The sequence below is a fragment of the Zosterops lateralis genome (genome assembly GCF_965231275.1).
Source record: "Zosterops lateralis genome assembly, chromosome: 1".
In the NCBI taxonomy this organism is placed as follows: domain Eukaryota; kingdom Metazoa; phylum Chordata; class Aves; order Passeriformes; family Zosteropidae; genus Zosterops; species Zosterops lateralis.
Window position 1 is genome coordinate 31,067,819 of NC_139762.1, and position 13,544 is coordinate 31,081,362.

A 13,544-nucleotide genomic window follows, 5' to 3' on the forward strand; every position below is an offset into this window, starting at 1 on the left:
TGAACAATTATGTTAAGACTGATGAAAGCCATTCATTGCTCTTACTTGGCATTGTCAATATGAAGGCTGTCAAAGAGCCCACCCTGCAACATTTCATCCAGTGGATTGTACACAGTATGCTTCAGCTTATGGATAGAACATGTGCATTCCTGGAGGAGCTGTTATGTCTGGATCCCACTGCAGGCATGGAAAGATGTAAATAGGTTGCTTTTAAAATGTAACAGCTGGATGTGATAATCAGGAGTTTTCAGACTGTACTTTCTAGAAATGGAAACTCTATTGCACTTTAGATAATAGAATTATTTCTTCACTTAGCCATAAGTAGGGCCCCCATTGACTTCAACATGGGTAAGATTCCCTGATGATTCAGTCCCTATTTGAATGAAAATTAAATTCTCATTAATCATCACTAAAAAAGACCAATTAAAGCTCATCAATGTATTTTAAGATTATTTCATCTAATGTGTCTTTTGGAGAGATTTTAAATAATTATAAATAAATTGGTTTCCTGTACTAACCATTTATATTTTTTTTCCTGCCAGTTCCAAAATGGTTTCAATGGAGGAAATGTAAATGAATCATATCCCTCTCAGTTAGATGTGATCAATAATGCACAGACTGCTACACATCTTCAGCCTCTTCATCATCCAAAAGAACCCAGATCCTTCTCAGATTTGGCATCTAGTGGATTTATGTGATTCAGATCTAGAGCTCCATCTGTGATTTTGTCTGGGTGTCAGGTTGCTCTGAGGAAAAGCTTGATAAGTCTCTATTTGAGCATCGGACTTTACCAGCTAAATTACATTTTGAGAACATGAGGTTGGTTTGCACTATATACGGGTGGACATGTAATTCAAGACCTGGCTTTTTAGAATGACAGGTGGAATTAAATCTTCCGATTAAAAGTATGCATATGCTGTTTTCCATCAGGCTGGCTGTGTCCTTGCAGTATGGATTGCATACATACTACAGACTATGTCATGCTATTCAACATAAGATAAGGCAAATGGTTTTGTTGTTTAGAAAATAATTGGGCACTTTACAAATAGCATTGATGGCACAAGGAAGGTGATTTCACACGTGGATTATTTCCAGACTTTAATTTTAAAAAACTATTAAAAAGCTCTAAATTCTTGAGAATCAAAAGCACTTAATTTTAATGCATACTAAGCTCTGTAATCACTTATTTTGTATTTGAATCCTTTTGTTTTAAGTCTCCATTTCTAGCACTTTAATAGAAGGCTTAATACAAGGATATGATATGCAACTTCAGGTTTTCTATGAAACAGACCCCTTGCATTCCTCCTTTTCATGTCAACCTTAAGTGCCTCACAATTTAGCTACCTTGTTTCTGATGGGAGTTTGTTTTAGCAAAACTCACTGTTAATGTCATCTCTAGTATGTGAACTTTTAGCTAACAGTGCTACTGGCTATGTCCTTTTTTCTTTCCCTCTAACAATTATTTTTTAGAGAGTGACTTAGTTCATCTGTGGATTTGTTACACTATTATCAGGAGTTGTTAATGTTCTGAGTTTAGTTCAGCTAAAGAATTTGAATTTTTTCTATACTGCTTTTCTGCTTTCTTCAGGTAATACAGGGTATATTAAAAAAACCAGATTTTGCTGAGGGGGAGGAGCAGATCCTCAGGATTAGTTTTAGATTATTAATGCTGAAAAACATGTGCCTTATCTTGTGTTAAAACGCTCATAATGTTCTTTAGAAATAATACAAGGCTGCTCTATGCAAATATTTTCATTAAAATGGATATTGAAAAGGATTGCATTTTCAATAAAAGGGGCAAAGGATCTCAATAATGATTGGCATTGACATTATTTTGACTGCAATTTTCAATGTTAATAATGGGGAAAGGGTCAATTTGGTTTCAGTTTTATCCCTGGCAAATTGCACTGCAAAGAACAGAGACGTTATTCTTCTTGTGTATGTTGATCCATTTGGAAAGTTTTGTGCAAAATACAAAATTGGGGAAAGAAAAAAAAATCATTAGCAAAATTCTCCTTGCAATAGGTTTTATTTTCAGGAAAAAACCCAAACTAAACATATCCACTAAACATTCTGGGGTTTTGTTTTGCTTTTATCTGAGGACTGTAAAATTGCAAACACCAATGTTTGGTGCAAAATAATAATCTACGTGAGAAATACAGAAATGTGTATATGTTCAAAATATTTCATACTCTTGTGTGTTGTATAGTTCATATATAATAAAATGTCTTTGTAAAATATTTTAAGCAGTTAATTTTAAAGTATTACATCATTATATGTTAAGAACAATTTTATTACATTTGTTATATATAATGTAAAATGGCAATTTAGCCAGTTTGTTTGAAACAGGCAAAAATAAATTGGCTCCCTCCAGATAGTTGTTAATACTGTTTAATAAAGGACAATCACTTAAAATCAGAATCCTTTCATAGCTGAAACATGCTTTCTTTGAAGAAGAGCATATTTTCTTCCATTCTATGTGATGTGATACATTAGGCCAAACTTGTAACTCAGTTGCAACTTTTCAGAATAATAAGTTCAGCAGTTCTTTTAAGTGAAATTAGCAAATACGAAAGGGACATTAAGGAAACAATTACTATTCAGGAAAAGCCCATGAAGACATTGTGGGTTTTATTATAAGATTCCTTTTTTTTTCTTTTTTTCATGTTTCAGATTTTGTTTTCAGCACAAGACAATAGTAACAAATTCACTTACTATAATTTGAATTAACTCTTAATTCTGTCTTTTTTGTTTATTGAAGGTGATGTTTTAAGTCAATATCTGAAACGTCTTCCATATCTAGCTAGTGTGTCATGTTTGCATTTGAACTGGAAAATTGGAAAAAATGCTGTAAAACCAGAAGGTTGAAAGGGATAATGTATGTGCTCCATCTTACAAACCATAATATATCCTGTTTATGAATTTAGTTAAACCAAATACATGTTGTCCTATCACTAAGTGCCAAGGATGCAGTACTACAACTGTGCTGCCCTACTTAATGTAAACAAGTTAGTTGTTTATATGCATATCAGCATTTTTGTGCATTATCTTATGCGTACAATGTTGACTGTATTAGTGCACTCTTGATCTGCACCAAACTGTACCTACAGTGCACAGGTGTTTCTGAATTGGATCTCTATTAGCCCTTCAGGTCTGTTATAAGTAAGATTATAACCCAGTGTTAGTCAGTATTACTGTCCATTTTTGTACAAGTTTTCTTACCTTGTTTTCCTTTCCAGTTCTCTCTCCTTTGCTCTGCCTGCACATACCATGCAATACACCTCTTGCGTTAAGGTATGATTCTGTAGCGCTCTTGCTCATCTCCACTAAAATTTGTAAGACATAATACATGGTAATAAAATATTCACTTGAATGTAGCTGAAATGTATGTTCTTTTTACTACAAAAATGTTTGATTTCAGCAGTATACAGAAAAAAAACTTATCATATGGTTACTAATATCTTTTGAGAGCTTGTCATCTAAAATAGTTTACAAAACTTGTTATTTACGTCACTGTGGACTTTGCACTTCTCTGAATATTAGATGCAAATACATTGTATATAATTTAGAGTGGTGAACAAATGTGTATTTGTCCATGGAATTAGTATTTTATACTTGCATGAAAATGAATTTATAAATAAAGTTTGTAAATAGCAAGCCACAATTACTAGTTGGAAGGCTCTTATATTCTTTGCTTAGTCACAGTAAATTCAGAGTTGAACAGTACTGAGGCAGAAACAGACTTCTGCATTGATGCTGCTGAAAAGAAGCATGTTCTCTTGTGATCTGTAGCTGGCCGTTGGTGCTTCCATTATATTGGTATTTACTGTTTATTATTAGTTCATAGAGACATTAAGAAAACAATTAGTTTATTTCTAATAATATTTGCTAATATTACTGTTTCCTGTGTGCTCTGTTGGCCTTGCATGATAATCTTTTAAATTATAATGCTAAATCAAATGTTTCACTGTAATTCCCTATGCAGTTTACCAAATTTACAATAGTTCTTCTGTTTAGTGCCATGATGGACAGTAATTTAATTGACTGGAACTACACCACTGTCATGTGAAATGTATTAAGACAGATGTCTTACCTGGAATCAATACTAGGCTATGAACTCTGTATGACAGTCCTATTGCCTACTCTCCTTGCTCTGCACAAAAGACATGTTAAGGTACAAGTATAATTCAACAGGACTGCAAATCTATAGTGTAACATCTGGAAATAATCAAGCAATAATATAAGCAACACTGGACATCCTTTTCTTTGTAGTCTCTTGCATTCATTAGAAGTACACCTTCAAGCCACGTATCAACCTGTTCCCAGAAATGTAGGACCTTACTGTCCAGTTTTGTTTGAAGGAAGGAGATACTTTCTTCTGGAGAAAGCCATTTGCTTTATGATTTATGAAGCTTTTTCTTCTTTGCCCTACCTAATTCAACATGAAAGTTAACAACCGGGGTGATACCAAATCAGCAGTAGGGCACTGCATCAAAACCTCAGGCAATTTGTTGGTAGAAGTCATCATCTGTCAGAGGGAAGCTTTTCCAAATAGGTATTTTGGAGATCTTCCTAGTGAGGAACCATGTCTTCCACTCACACACTTAATCTGAGAGCTGTTTTATTCTCAGGTGAATTTGTTTATCTGAGAACTGGCTTTTAAAGTAGAGTTACTTCTACTATCTAGAGTAAGAGCCTGATTCTACTTTTAATATTTTTATTGTGTCATTGATTAATTTAGCAAATTATCTTCCTGCCTTCTTTCTTCTCTGCCCAGGCATCCTTCCCTGACACTTGTACAAGCTGACACTTGTTGTATTACTTAGTTAGAAGTACATCAAAACATCTTGACATCCAAAATTTAAGTTGACATCTTAAACTAAAAATTAAAATTCTCCCAATTGTATACTTTGCACAATCTAAACATGTAACTTCCATCATGGGCCACTGTTCAGTTTCACCCATTTCGTTCCTGTTCCCTCCAGGAAGCAATGCTCTCTTTGATTGCTTATCAATGAATCTGAGCCAGCTCTAGAGAGAGACATCCATTTTTTCACTCTAGCAAGTTCTGGTGCATTGATTTCTCTGGTGAACCCACATTCTATAAACCCGCTTATCTCCCAAAGTTTGTCTTCCTGACAAATGAAGAACTATAGTATTAGGGCATCAGTATCTAAGAGAAAAGATTTCAAAGATTCAACCAAATATATGAAATCAAAGGTCAGTCTTATGAGATAATGAGCTTTCTTCTTAATAACCTGGATTTCTATTCAATGTCCCACACAAAATGTTATTAGTATTAAATAAAGCTATATACATTTTAGTCTCCTTTGAGAAAAGGAGAGGTCCCTCAACCTTAAACATTTTTTGTGATTTAAGCTGAAGTTACCAGGCTCTTACTTGTCTTGAATCTGGCCTGGATGCAAATCAAAGTATAAGCAACACTGCTTATAACTTTTATTAATTACTAAATTAACTTCAAAATTAATAAATTCAACAGATATTTTAACATATTTTGAGGTCTATATATGATCCTAATCATCTGGATGTCTGAAATTCATAAAAATAAGTTTGAGAAGTTTCATTATTAAAAAGAATTATAGAAGCAGTAGAGAATGTCTGAGGGATGTTTGGACTAATTGGAATCCTTCATACTGCATAACGGGAATAATAATAATAAATGTAAAAGTTCCTCCTATTCTTACAGAATGAAAATTTTAGATCAGATTTTCTCCTTTTTCTGGTTATGGACAGTCAGACTTCCCACAACACAGAGTAGTGAGCATGTGTTGGCGCATGGTATGGACTAAAAACTCAACTCTTTGTTAGTGAAAGTAAGAGCTAAATTAGAAGAAACTATGAAATTAATTTGTGATACTTGTTAGTAAAAGGGTTTGAGTGGGAGGTATAAGGAGAGAAAGGATGGTGTCACTCTCAGTGGACTTGAAAGGTGTTTGAAGGTATTTGTATTCTTTTCTAGTTTCTAAATAATAATCCATGTTTTTTTAAAGAGCAAAATTTAAATCATCAGAGTCCTTGCTTGGTTGCCTCAATTATTCCATAACTGCTCGGATCCTGGCAATACTGAGCTACTTGGCTACCAAGCCCTCAAAGTTGCATGCCAGGTGTTTCCTGCAACTCTGTGTAGCCCAAACCAGTGTTTTCAGAACATACCAAGAAAATTTGTCCAACAGAAAGCAGCCATAAAGTCTGTCAAAAGGAGCTAATGTGCAAGTAAAACAAGTTAGCTCCATCCTCTACCTTGTTTGAAGTTTGGTTGTGAAAGCACTGCTCTCCATAGTGGTTCCTAGGATATCCTGAAATGAAAAAGTTTCTCCTTTTAAGTCGTTCCACTTGGAACAAGCAGTTCATGAATAACGGAGAGAATGAGAGTGCAAGTATGTGTCCTTTGGTCTAGGATCTAGGACATGCACTTAGGACAATTGGATTCTTCAGGAGGTGGTGCTGGATTCCCAGGATAGTCTATGGCCCAGCAATTAGGACATTCATTCTGCTCTTCATCAGCATTTTTTCATGCTCTTGAGGGGAGAAACATAATCAGTTTTGGATGGAGATTTAGACATAAAAGCCTGCAAACAAAATTAAAAACTAACATGGTCTTCATACTTGGTTTTACATTTGTAGATGAAGGATCTCTGCAGCTGAAATATGTTACAAATGGCCTCAATGGAGAGTTTGATTTTAGCTGTCCATACTGATGTACATACATGTTTTTTTTAAAGCACAAATATTGAAATTTCTCATTAACATTATGTTCATAAGTGTCTCTCAGGTGTTTTTCTACAGAAGGTGCAAGCTGCTCTTCCGAGTTATAAATGAAACTGTAGAGTAAGTGCAGAATGACTTCCTGCCAGTAGAGTTCCAAATACAATGCCAAAACCTGATCAGGACTTCACAGTACTGCCAATAGCTATAAAAAATAGAACAGTTCTTTGCAGAAGTACCTAAAATTACTGAACAAAATGGTGTAGCATTTGTGAGTCCCTGGTGGGTGGTGGTAGCAGTGCTGTGTAACGTGCATGTGCACACACAGAGAGCAGCCTGTGATCATGAAGGCACATAATTGTGTGCCAGAGAATGTTTTAATTATACTGGCATCTAATCAAGACTTGAAAGGCTAATAAGAGCCTGTGACACCTCATTCAGTATAAAGAAGGGTCTACTTTAAACTTCAGACCTAGACTTATAATCAGTACATAAACTTTTATGTACTTAGCTTTATGGCTCCAATTTACTTTCAGCCCCTCAATTGTTCTTAATAAAATAAATAAATGGAAGTTCTCAGGCAAAGAAAAGTTTTGCTAACTTTATATTTCAATTTTAATATTGCAAAGTAAAATAACAATCATAGGACCTTGAGACCAAGAATCTTATTATTAAGCAGCAAAAATGTGGAAATGATCAGTTTAAAGAATGTAGATAAACCTCATCAAATGCCTCTAAGCTCTGACTTTTCCCCTTAAATATAACTGTGTGAAGTGACTTTGTCAAGTTTGCTCCATTCCTTCCTTTTTTTGCAGATATCTAAAACCAGCATTTAAAATGTTTCTTGCTACAGATGAGAAAGATTCAGATTTTCTGACTCGGCTGTGACTTCAAAACCTGTGGAAGTTCAAAGTGCTTTGAAGTCAGCGTGCCCATTTCTAGAATCTGGACAGAAGTGAAGTACGTGGCAAAAGATCCAGATTTGAGTAGATGTACCACTGGAATATTTTTCATTGCCTTTATTTATTTTTAGAACTAGAGTATTTTTGTATTAATAGACACATCTGCCCACTTTCAGGGGTCATATAAATCTTACAGAACCTGCTCCAATAGATACCAGTAGTATGAGACCAATTTGAGCTTATCGTTCAGATATTATCAGTGTAATTTTCAGTCTGCTGCCTCTGAATGAAGACAACAGTGTAGCTTCTGCAGTAAGGGCTGAAATATACTGTGAGAATGCCTTGAAATCACTTTGACACATGGCAAAGGCAGGTGAAGAATTTAGCCTGTGGGAGTCAGTAGAGTAAGAACTGTTGCTTCATGGTTGAAGCACTTGCCTGTTTCGTCAGGGATCAAGGTATCCAAACTCCTGCAGCAGCACTGCACAGTAGCTGAAGTCACTAATAGGATATACAAAGGACAAATATGGCTCAGAATTGCTGCCAAGACTCTTAACTCCTGTACAGGCACTGCAGGGAGATCCACAGTGCTAAGTGCTCTTCACACCATAGGACCCGGAGCCAACTGTAAGCTCCTAGACCAGACTTGTCTGACTGGTGACTCCCTCTTATGCAACAGCCTTGTGGTTCTAGCACAAGCTTTCTGCCAGGGCTCACCTGGCAGCAGGAAGGACTGCATTCAAATGTGGATCCTCGCAACAAATACCCAGCAGAGCTTCTACCCAGGAACTTGGAGTAACTGATCTGAATTATTCGATGTTCCAAATGAGCTGACTCCCAGGCTTGCAGACACAGATCACCTAGCAGTTGTAATTTAAAGGGGAATAGGGACGAGGAGTGAAAAAAAAAATTTCAGTAAGTTGGTTAAACAGGATGATTTATAACACCAAATGCCTAAAGCAAATACCACACTTTTTTAGAATCTGTTTTCCTCTGATGTGGCAACTGTTAGGTCAACTCTCATGCACTTTGAGATACCACTTAAGCAGGAGCCCTCAATCGATAAAATCTATTGGGTAACATGACCCAATTTGAACAGCTGCAAAGTTGCTTATCTGCTTTTTGTAGCTTTTACAGACTTCTTTGCTACCATTTTTTGCAGCTTCTCACTACTCTCTGTTCCTTGCTCTGGCAGCTGCTGTCTTTCTTTACCCGTGGCACGTTGATGAGTGGTTCCTGCTACAGCAGCCCAGAGCACTGAAAGTAACACAGATAACTAACATAGGTGTTTGCGTGTGTTAGCTTAAACAGTTTTTCCTGCTTTGCAGCATAAAGGGATCGTTGCATATCAGTCCTCTATTCTGCTTTAGAGGAGCTTTTTTGGTGGTTTTGTTTGGTTTGGTTTTTTTGGGTCTTTTGTTTGTTTGGTTGGGTGTTTGTTTTTGGTGGTGGTGGTGGTGTTTTTTTGTTTGTTTGGGGCTCTTTTTTTTTTTTGGGGGGGGGGCGTGGGGAGCAGGGGGGTTTGGATTTTTTAAAATTTTTTTAGGCCTAAACCATCAATCTTACAGCAGACTTGGTAAGTAGAATACCTGTCCTGGGACTGTCCCTTGTCATCACTCTTCCTCCTCTGCCCCCTGCATGCTGAGAACCTGGCAATAGTTTTGCTCTCTCTTTTCCAGTTGCTTATGAGTCACATCTTCCCTCAAAGCAATCTTTCACAACATTTTGGGCTGTCAATCTTCATGCAGCCCCAAGTCAGTTCTCCTGCCTAGGAGCAATCAAGCCACTGCCAGCAGTTGAGAGGTAGGTAGCAATTCTCTGGCTAAGATAAACATACCCAGCCAGGTATTACAGCCCACTCACAGTTCCCTTGTCACTCCCCACATTAGAGGAATTATGTCTTTGGGGCCTTTTATAACTTCCTAGTTGTAATCTAAAACTTGAGAAACACTTTAAAAATTCCAGGCAATGAATGATGAAGGACCCTTCTTCCATCCCTCAAGAGCTAGTATTTGACCTTTAATTTACCATACTATATTTTTACTGGTATAATTTCAGATACAATTTTCTACACTCAGCCTCTTAAGTCATGCATGAAATGCTTTTTCAGTGCCACTTTAACAACTTGCTGCTCAGCTTTCTGGAATTAGAAACCAGATATGTTGTTCTATTTACAATAAAAAAATCAGACTGTGGTTTTGGTGTAGATTGCTATAATAAAGACAAAAGGTCCCTTTGGTGTTCTTTAATTTATGACACACTGTAAAATGTCCAGGCACATCTTGCCTAGTAGCAGAAGGAGAAAAAATAGTAACTCTTGGCTGGAGATTAAAAAAGTCTCACACACCATTAATGTATTTTGAGATCCTGCACATTTGGGAGCAAATCAGCTACTTATCTGCTTCTGGGATCATATGCATTTGTAACCACAGTGCAGGCTCTGTGGCTTTCAAGATTTTTTTTGTTAGTCTGCCTAAATAAAATCATTCACATCAGATGAATGTCAGTACAGTGCCATTAAGATCACATTAAAGAGATCTTTAGGCTAACATTTTTGGCCTTGAAGGATAAATTACATCCTGCTCTGTTTTTTTTTTTTTTTTTAAATTCTTAATGTATCAAAGCCTGCTTTTTAAGAACTAGAAACTAAAAATAGTCAAGGGCTGTGAATTACAGCTATATTGTGCTCTTTGCCCTGCTCATGGAAAGTCTTGTCATCATTCTGCTGAGTGTTTCCTGGGGAGCTGCATAACTAACTGACATATAGTTTTCTATAGGTTTTGGTCAAACTGTCAATCTCTGCTGGATTGAGCAGAGATTGCTGTTCTGTCAGGAACATTTAAAATGGCTACTTCACTGCAGAGCTTGTAGTAGAAATACATCATCTGATTAACTTCAATCAACTGCATCAGTAAACAGAAACATTACTAATGGATCACAGAATGATGCAAAGATCTCTTACATCGTCTCTCTCCTCACACTCACGGAATAGGATCCCTCATTGTAGAAAAGCTTAATCTGTCTGACTGGGGTGACTGTGTTAGCTCCTATTCATGCAGGCCTGTAAAAGCTCTCCCTGCGAGAAGGATTTCCCTTTATTTGTCCTATATTTTTCTCCTCTTCATTTCTTCCTTCTAGTCTCTCTATATAGTTATCTCATGAAACAGCCTTCCAGAGAGGCACAAAACAAAATATTTCTTGATGATCACCCGTAGTCAATTTGAACAGTATGTATTTACTGACTGGTATTTCCATACACCATGCTATAAAATAATTTGTATGAAGAGAAAAGGAAAAAGAAACAGAATGATCCAGCAGAAGTGGCAGGTGACCAGCTATTTTTTTTTTCTTTACAAGATAATTCTTCAATAAAAACCTCCCCTTGTAACACAAGCCCATTGTTTTTATTGTGTTTTGGAATACTTTTCTTTCTTCCAGCTGCGTTTTTAGGGGGCTTGGGATTTTTAGGAGGCTTGGGGGTTTTGGGTTTCTTTTCTTTTTTTCTCAAAGTGAATGTAGTCCATTACATCAGCACTGGACAAAGAGGCATTACTTGAATTGATTGTTCATTATATTAGAGGCATACATATATGGGAAAATCTCTTGCCTCCTTTAAATGAGGTAATTCCTTATGCATGCCAGATTTATATTGGTTTTATTTTGCTGAACATTATGTTGAAATACCATTTCAAATGAGCTTTCCATTTGTCTCTATCCAATGTCTCTTTCTCCACCACTAATAATTCCTTGTTTTCTTCATACTTTTGAAGAGTTGACAATCTGCATTTCCTGAACAATTGAGATAAAAAGGTAAGGGAGACCTGCTCTGACTGAAGAGGATGCAACAGGGAGCTTCTGGATAAATCTGGAAGAAAGAAAAAATATTAAGGAAGTTTGGGGTGTAGTAGGACATCCAGCAATGGTCCCTTAGGAGTTAGAGGTGCCATTGTGTTGGACACTCAGACCTAGACTGAACTAGCTTGTACCCTGCAAACAATTTGTATGACTTACTGGATTTTTTCCCATCTTTTATTCACGACTCTGCTTGGTCCCTGACTGGGGCCTTTCATTCTGTGGGAAAAACAGATGTGCACAGCTCAAGAGTGGATGTTTGCTTGTGTGCATTTAAAGGGATAAAAGCTGCCTACCAAATTGCTTTTTCTTTTTGGTTTCATGTGTTTTTGAAATTCATACAAAACCTTTGGAAATTACTCATACAAACATTTCAAAATATATCCAGAAGAACTGGAAAAGGAAGGTGTTTACTCCCTAGCTGATAGCCTTTGTATGTCATATCTTACCCTGCAGCAGGTGTTCTCAGCTACCATCAAATACTTTCACAGCAGCTGAGCATACATATTCCTTTGCTCAGGATATCTTTTTACCTTATAGAACTTGTCAAATTGCAGCATAAGTTATCTGAGCTTCTTTGGGAAGCTCAGGGAAATATTTGCCACTTCTAAATATTTCTTCACAATGTTTTGTGGAATCCTTTTGGCCTATGAGAGAAACAAACAAAAAAGATGAATATAGATTTACTCACTCACTTTCTGTTTTCCCCTCTATCCCTGTCCATGTCTGTACCCTGACTGTTCTTTCCTCACCTGGAGGCCCAGTCACAGTGGATTTAGTTCAGTCGGCAAAGTAAGAGAATTACCTTGTTTAAAGTTGACAGGTGAGTTTAGAAGTGGCCTACCTTACTTAAGAACTCTGTGCCTCAGGATAGAGATCACTTCTGCCTGTTCATGTAGAAAAATACAGAACATATTTGCAAAATAACTGTACTGTCCATATACACCTAAAACATTCTGGCAGTCTCTGGCTCTGAATGTCACCTCTGGGTCTCCTAACCTTTTTCCCATCCCAGCAGGAATGGTTACTGCCTCTGAAGCTGGAGGTGATTGTCGTTCATGCAAAACAGAGAAAAGCTCTTATGCCTATAACTTCAAAAACACTGACTGTGGGGGCTTTTTTAACCTTAGTTTTCTGACCTGTGCTACAACTATTCTGGCATCAAAGAAGGGAAGGTAGGAAATAATGACAATAGAACAAAACCACAGATCTTTCCATATTTCAGTCCTGCCACTAATTGGCAGATGTTTTTCATAAATGATGATACACTATTTGTAGAGGTTGAGACAATAGAACAAAAATGTACTTTATTTTCTAAACATTTTTGGAAGATTATGTTTTCTACAGGTGGAGAAATCAGGTTTTGTGTTGTACCTCCTTTCTATTTTATCTCTTCCTCAGCCATTCAGCCTCTCCTCATCATCTGTGTAGTTTTAAAGAATGTAATCCCTGCCCTTCACTGAGAAATTGAAACCTTTGCAATCTACTGACACAGCAATTAGCAATCTACTGACACAGCCTTACTGGTATGCATCTTTTCCTCCTCGCTCAGCGATAACGTCATCATCCATTTTGCTCTTAACTCAGAGTAATGAAAAGTGACTATTTGAAATACTTCACTGTTGGAAATGGAACAGATCTGTTACCAAAAGTAATGCTAGCTGTAGCTTTATTCTGTATTTTATAGAATATCAAAAGCATGACTAAGGTATAAGATCAAGATCAGCCATTTAATTATTCCGAGTATACACAGCTGGTGTTTGCACAAATAAATCTTCTAATTCTGACCTCTTAAATTCAATCTCCTATGCACGTTGGTAAGTGACACACTGGAAGATATTCAAGGACCGAAACACAGACATCTAGTGCAATTTTAGCTATAGGCTATCCAAAATATCTACATAAGCAATTCAACAACTTTTACAGAAGCAGCTGGCAGGCCACGGGAGATTGGTGCCTGTTCCTGATGTAGAAATCACCACCACGTTGGGGCATCTGTATGCTGTTGAGAAACACTTAGGAGGAAAAAAGTTAAGAAATAATTTTACATTCTGACATGATCAG

The 13,544-nt window shown here is 36.7% G+C and overlaps 1 protein-coding gene across 2 annotated transcripts in view; it reads left to right on the forward strand.

Moving 5' to 3' along the window:
- AHR (aryl hydrocarbon receptor) overlaps nucleotides 1-3,876 on the forward strand; it is a 63,105-nt gene extending 59,229 nt beyond the window's left edge. The window contains exon 11 of one of the 2 annotated variants that reach the window (XM_083867963.1): nucleotides 543-3,876. In XM_083867963.1, coding sequence (XP_083724089.1) covers nucleotides 543-698 — 156 coding nt within the window. In that variant the 3' untranslated portion in view covers nucleotides 699-3,876. The remainder of the gene's footprint in view (nucleotides 1-542) is intronic. The other variant, XM_083867964.1, reaches the window with a different exon arrangement.
- Nucleotides 3,877-13,544: the final 9,668 nt, after the last annotated feature.